The 6,842-nt window shown below is 43.7% G+C and overlaps 2 protein-coding genes across 2 annotated transcripts; one reads left to right on the forward strand and one right to left on the reverse strand.

The window, feature by feature from the left end:
* Nucleotides 1–498: 498 nt before the first annotated feature.
* Nucleotides 499–4,433, forward strand: LOC111069278. Its single transcript, XM_041595990.1, has 2 exons — nt 499–758; nt 827–4,433. The coding sequence occupies exons 1-2, from the start codon at nt 596–598 to the stop codon at nt 4,384–4,386; spliced, it is 3,723 nt and encodes a 1,240-aa protein (XP_041451924.1). The 5' UTR covers nt 499–595; the 3' UTR covers nt 4,387–4,433.
* On the reverse strand, nt 4,412–5,052 carry LOC111069279. Its single transcript, XM_022359265.2, has one exon. It carries the CDS (start codon nt 4,970–4,972, stop codon nt 4,523–4,525), a length of 450 nt encoding a protein of 149 aa, XP_022214957.1. The 5' UTR covers nt 4,973–5,052; the 3' UTR covers nt 4,412–4,522.
* Nucleotides 5,053–6,842: the final 1,790 nt, after the last annotated feature.

The following is a 6,842-nucleotide window of genomic DNA, read 5'->3' on the forward strand; positions in this document are numbered from 1 at the left end:
TTGTCTGCACTTTTAATGTGATGGAAATTTGCGCAATTCTGAATAATTATCACATCCATTTTTGAAATGGAAATATTTCCGCAATTAAAAACATATTTTCTAGCACCCTTCAAGTAATGACTACCATTCCCCTCCGATTTGCCACCATTCGCCCTGGCGTTCATATCCTTTGTTGTTGCCACTTGGGGCGTTAATGCTGCAATTAAAAGCTGGCACTGCAAAGACAGGAAATTTGAACCGAATGGCGCTCGCTTCTATTAAATGTGTCCCAGGGTCAGATCCCAGGAATGTGCTTACCTTTACATAATGGACTTTTTTAGTTTAAATTTACTTTACTTTACTGTCCAAAACAACGATTTATCACTGATTTCCTTGCTCTAAGATGATGAGGAAATATGGACACCAGCCAATATTTTAACAAAGCTACCACAAGTCAGGTTAACATATCCACAAGTCGATTTAGGACTTTGTTTAAAAATAAAAAATAGTTTCAAACAATCTTCCCACCTGTCACTTCATATACAAAAATTAATCATGTAAAAAATTCAGTATAAAATTAGCTAGTTGTGGGCGCTTGAGTGCGGGGCTGGTAAAAATGGAATTAACTATGAGCTCCAAAAGCCATATCCGCATTGAGGGCACCGAGATGGAGAACGATTTGATGCATTTCAATATCGATATTTCTGAGGAAGTGCGATACCACCATCACCATCAACATAAGAAAGACGCGGAAAGGGCCTTGGACAGCAATGGAAAAAGTAAGTCGATTCAAGGTAGTTTCAATGTAGGTACATTCCCAAACACTAAAATATAAACATATTTTTAGGTCGAAATCCTGGTGGGGGGCTGGGGAATCGAATTAAGGAGGGCGCGGTTTCTTTTGGAGAACCCAATAAATTCTATGCCGAAAGTCATGATATTGGGCAAAGCGAACACACACGTCATATCCTTGGACGCGATCGCCATAAAGAGTCTACCAAAAGCCGTAAGCACTTTCATCATCGAACTTATAAGATAGCCAGGAACCGGGACGAGGAGTCTCCTCAAGGAAATGCCACTTGGTGCAAAACCCCGACACATGAATTTGATAGCTCAGAGATGGCATACGAGAGATATTATCCACCCGAACTCCAACCGAGACGAGAAGCGATAAGGCAGCCAGGGTACGAACCAGACTTCAGGCCACATTATCCTCAAGAGACCAATAACCTTAGAGCTCAGGCATATGCCGATCCCGGATATGCATACGCCCATGAGTACTACCAGAATGTACCCAAGCAGTACCACGAATCACACTGTTCACCTCATCCACATAGAGAGCATTTATCGTATTCAAAAGTTACGCCAGTAGGACCTCGCACATCGCCATCTTATAGAGACTTTAATCCTCACTCGGAGGCCCCATCCCATGATGTATTCAGCGGAGAGTATTTAGTGTCTAGCACCAGCATTCCCGTTTATAGACCGCCATGGGAGCAACGCACGCGCTTACAAGTAAAGGGGACAGTACCTCACGGATATCCATTGAACTACAATTCCCCGTGCTACAATTCTTCGAACTCATACCACGACTTAAGGAAATGCGGAAAAATATATGGTAATATTGATCCGCATGGACCAGTCTATAATAACGATGTTAATTACAAGGAGAGAGCACCTGGTGGCACCCCCAGAGAGTTTTCAGGCTATGATTATTATGATGCAAGGCATGCCCCACGAACGCATCCGCCAGGCAAACCTTCCCCAAAAAGCGCCTCCAAATATTATGAAACGTATGATAACCCTACCTATACGGACGGCCAGGGTCCTATAAAAATATCCCATAAATATTACAGGGGTGAGGCGGATGCAGAAGACGAATGCGAAAATGCACCCATTGAGCAATTTGATAGATATTATAATAATTCGGAAGCTATGCTAGAGCAAAGCGATAGCTTTAATTACAAGAAGAAGAATTCTTCTCCGAAAAGAGATAAAAATCATGACAAAGAGTGCCAAGACTCTCCGATAAACTCCCTTGATATATTTTTTAAGGAAGAAATTCCTTATCGAAAACCTCACTATAATGAAAGGAAAAAACAACAATTAAGAAGAGAAACTCCCTCGAAGAAATACCATTATTTTGTCGACATTCCTCAGAGAATTAAGTACTCCTCTGACTATACACCTAATCATCAAGAATCGAAAAAAATAGCTAAATCGGCAGACTTTGTCAAGCTTAAATATTACGGTGAGGGTTTGGAAGTGCCCCATAAAATTTGTAAGTACCAGATGACTGAAAGTCCCATTGTGCACTTCTCTCCTGTCGAGATACCCTATAGAAGAAGAGAGCGGATCCACCCGTCTCAGCATAAAAAAAAATCGGCGCACAAATGCTTGGATGCAGGCTGTGATACTTTACCGGCGTTATCTGTCTCCAAACTAACTGTAAATAACGAATCACACCACTCAGTTGGTCCTCAGAGTTGTGCTTCCAATAAATACTCGCATGATGACAGACGACATCCTGACCGCAAAGGGTTAAAAGATCGCATATCTGGTTTGGTTAAGAAATCGAAACTTTCCCTTACCAGATCCAATCTTTTTAAAAGCAAATCTCTGGTACTTAAAGGTTACAAGCCGGTTAATTGCTTCAACTTTACCTCCATGGGATGTGGCATGTCGACAAAAAACGAGAGGAAAATTCAAGAGGAGAGATCTTTCTCTGGCGCTGAACAAAACTTTATGAGGAAACCTCTCGACTACCAGTGCCGCTACCCCACCGGATATAGAGGACAGGGCCAGGAAGACTATGGAAGAAAATACCAAGAATATTCAATGTACAACGTACTCAACTCCAGTGAACGCAGCAGGGTGAATTCCGCTCAGAATGAACACGGTCATTCAAAATATAGTGAACCATGTAGAGCAGCCTCTGATTCTAGCCTAGATGATTGCAGTATATGTGACAAATACAAGAAATACAACAAAAGCAGTTATAGCGACAGTGGTAGCGGAAACTTTGATGACAATTGTAGCGCAAACTTTAGCAACAGTAGTAGCTACAACTGGGGCGACAATTGTACCGACAACTGTAGCGACAAATGTCCAACTCACAATTGTTGCACCAGTTGTAAATGCGACGATAATGAGTTCAAGGAAACTTGCGATCCCGCCAAGCCCAGTCAAATAAATATCTGCCTAACTATACGCACAGTGGATGGGAATCTGGTGGAACAACCGAGAGTTACATCATCTGAGTCCAAGTGCCATAGCCATTGCGAGAGTACTGCTGCATGCAGTGTGAACTCTCAGCCGACTTGCCAAGTACGTGTATGCGAGCCGCCCAGCCCAGCTCAGTCGTGCCTCAAAAGCGCAAGCTCTAAATGTCAGAAGGGATGCGCCAGCAAGGCGCATAGAGACGAACCACGAGGCGGTTGCGGGGAAAACAGCTTTAAAAATGTAAGACCCAAAAGCCGTGGCAGCGGCTACAGCTCGCAGAATCAATCGACATCTTTTCCAAGCAAGGGACAAAAAAAAAAAACTTCTATGAATACAAGTGGCTGCCCTCTCAATAAAACATGTCCTCCTGGTAATAAGGGAGGCAAATTTTCAAGGCCGTCTAAGAATGGGAGCTCACAAAACAGCTGTGATGTGGGTACAGCCATCCAGAAGCAGGATAAGAGCCCTTGCGTCCAGCCCCTGCGTCCAACTATAAGACCTTGCAACGAAGCGCAAGCAAGATCACAGCGGAAAAGGGTTGTGTTGAACACGAATAGTGATTCAACTCTAGTTGACTCGGACAAATCAGAATCGAAGAGAGCCAAAGGCTGTACAAGATGTACTGCCCTAAAACGCGGCTCCCCAACAAACCCGTCGAAAGGGAGTGGTTCAGGTCGGAATACTAGATCGAGCTATACTGCAAAAAGTAAACACAAGAATTCCGCAACAAGCTTGAGTAGTTGTTCAAGTAAAAAGAGCTCATCAAGCTGTGAGAAAAAACCAAAGCAAAGTCCAGAAGAATATGTTTGTTATCCAAGTCCACACCTGGTTGACAATACATGCCCTGGAGGCAATTTTTCAATGCTGTCAAGCTACAATACCCCAGGACCCGTTCAGTGCGGCGACCTGTGCTGCCCCAAGCTCGTCGCTGAATGGGATCAGGAGTGCTGCCGCCGCAAAAATCCTATTGAGGATTTGAAGCAGGAGCTGCTAAAGAATATGAGAAGTGAACAGCAACTGGACGCACAGACCGGAGCCCTGCGATCCCCTTCGCACATGATGTTCCTTCCATCTGTCCACGATGCTCCCTGTCAGCAGAATGCTTGCCCTTTTCCCTACTGGAGTCCAAGCCCGGTAGTGTCCTGGCCACCTTGCCCCACGCTACAAGCACCTTGCTCATTCTAGAATTCAGAAATATCTCAGTCTTAATTTAATAAATAATAAACAATACTAAAAACTTGCATATAAATTGGTTCCTCAGGTGAAACATGTATTGAACAAACATCGAAGTAGCGAGTCTAGAAAATGTATATATAAATATTTAACGATTCTTTTCTTCAGGAATATCGGTTTTGAGAGCCACAGAAATAGTCAGAATGCCACTGGATGACAGTTTGCTGGATATTTTCGATTCGTCAACGTGCTCGGGGAGAACAATTTCATTCTTCACTTTGATGGACTTTCCACCAGACTTGTGGTACGCACGTAGATGCAAGGAGCTACCCTCGTGATAAAGGGTAATCTCCTCAAATGAAAACTCCTTCATATCATACTGCCAGGACATGACCATTTTTTTTTCCGTGTTTCCATTGCCGTTGTTGTGTTCCGATTTCACCTTTACGATTTCCCTGTCCTTGTCCAGGGAGCGGAGCCACTCGAAGACATCATGCTCTAGTTTCTTCACCCGTGGCTCGTATTGAGCGCGGAATGCCACAAATTCCTTTTTCGTCATACTTTTCCCCTTTTTTTGTGTAGCCATTCCAACATTCATATTCTCGTGCGCTGTAGTAACTATATAATTTGTATTTCATTTATGGACTTCTAAAAAGTACATGTAGTGCAAAGCTTCTGTGATGCTAGACTTAATACAAATAGTAACTAAACTACACATATTTGAAAGAGGAATTTATTGAATCTGATTTAAATGGGAGACGCCGCTTTAGTTAGTTAGTCTTATCTTTATGTGCGCCTCAAGATGGAGAGCTCTCAGACGAATCGTCGACGTCTGGTATTCCAGTGTGCTACTGCTCAGGTAGCTTCACGCTCAAGACTCTCCTTGAAGCTTTTCGACGGCGACCATTGGAGTAACTCTCGCATAGTGGGCACGACCAACTACGTCTCTACGTTTTGCTGGGCGGTCAGCAGTCGCGTCGCAATGACTTGGAGTTCTTGGGGCACGTGCTTACCTATATCCAGAAAGGAAAACTGTCAAGGCAGGGTGGGAAGGCAAGAAGAAACAGTCCAAGACAAGACAATGTTAGTGGACCTATTTTATGGCCGAAGCAGGGTGATCTTATCCATATTGTACCATTATTCGAATGAAAACTTCTAGTTTCCACACAAGCAAGCTGTCAGTTTTCATTTCGAATCAGCTTCCCAGAGCCTGCCCCTGTCAGAAATGCCAATTTAGAATACACAAGCTGCAAGTTTTCCGAAATGAGTCTAATTAACAGAGCTCAGATTTGTGCAACGTTTGCAATCTCTGCAGATTCCTGCTGCTGCAGCAGCTGCCAGCAATGTCCGCCAGAACGGACTGGCAGCAAAAGTCAATGGGAGTTCTGGAGCTTCCTGGGAAATGCTACCCAGGCAGAGGGCGAGGGCGACATGAACTTTCGAACAAATGAAAACGTACCAAATGACAGCATCCAATTTACGTTTGCAATTAAACTGACACCTAACAGACACTTGATTTAGTCGGAAGCCCTCGAACCCAGTTTCCCCCACCTCAACGACATGTCGATTCATGGTCGTGGACAGCTTCCCAGCAGGCAGGCAGATTTATGAATATGGAAATACATATTTGAAATGGCACTTTAATTGTTCCCCATATGTCTGGATGTCTTCTTCAGTTCCAGTAAAATTTCAACGCACTACTCGCACAATCACCAGGCGCCGGCACCGGAACACGTTCGTGCAGTCCGTCATATTTGTTCTTTTCCGCAGCTGAGAGGCTTAGCTTAAAATTTGGGTTTGGGTGTTTGTTTCTAGCTCATCACTGACTTTTATTCCAAGGCCACATATATACACATACACATACGAAGCAAAGATAAACTCCGTAGTACGAACTAAAATTGTTTTTTTTTTGTTTAATTTTAGCTTAAAAATGGATACACATTGGATGTGTGCGTATATTAAATATGGCCTTCAAACGATTAGTGGTTCCATTCTATCCGTTGATGAAAGTAATTTAACCCAACCCTTTGGGAAATGCACTTAAATTGGCTTTAGTTTAGTGGGGAGCTTACAAGTATGTGCATAGTGTAAAGCTAGTGTGGCTATTAAGCCATGAAGTCAGGGAAACATCTCAATGGAGTGGACGGAACGGTGGGAACCAACGCCAGGAAATATTAATGCGGACTGCTTATCAAAAATGGCAGCAATCAGCACGCTCAGTTAGCACCTCATTAGACCGCGTATGGGAGGTTGTGGGGACCGGACACATGAAACCATCATCCCCTTCACAGACATACATTAATCGTGTGAAAGCGTCGAGCAGCACCAGTACCATTTCGTCTTTTTTTTTTGGCAACAGCAGTCAAGTGCGAGCGGGTCTAAGAGCCCCATCAAGGCCAAGTGGCGTGTCAATCGGCCATTAACACGGGTCTGGACTCGCTCTTTTTGCCGGCGATAAATAAAAGTAA

This window comes from Drosophila obscura, unplaced genomic scaffold (genome assembly GCF_018151105.1).
Source record: "Drosophila obscura isolate BZ-5 IFL unplaced genomic scaffold, ASM1815110v1 contig_9, whole genome shotgun sequence".
Taxonomy (NCBI): domain Eukaryota; kingdom Metazoa; phylum Arthropoda; class Insecta; order Diptera; family Drosophilidae; genus Drosophila; species Drosophila obscura.

What these genes read in the sequence shown, in the direction of transcription:
- LOC111069279 (XM_022359265.2), bottom strand. Translation starts at nt 4,972, where the DNA reads ATGAATGTTGGAATGGCTACACAAAAAAAGGGGAAAAGTATGACGAAA.
- LOC111069278 (XM_041595990.1), top strand. Translation starts at nt 596, where the DNA reads ATGGAATTAACTATGAGCTCCAAAAGCCATATCCGCATTGAGGGCACC. An exon ending in CTTGGACAGCAATGGAAAAA is followed by an intron (nt 759 to 826) that starts GTAAGTCGATTC and finishes ACATATTTTTAG; the next exon opens with GTCGAAATCCTGGTGGGGGG.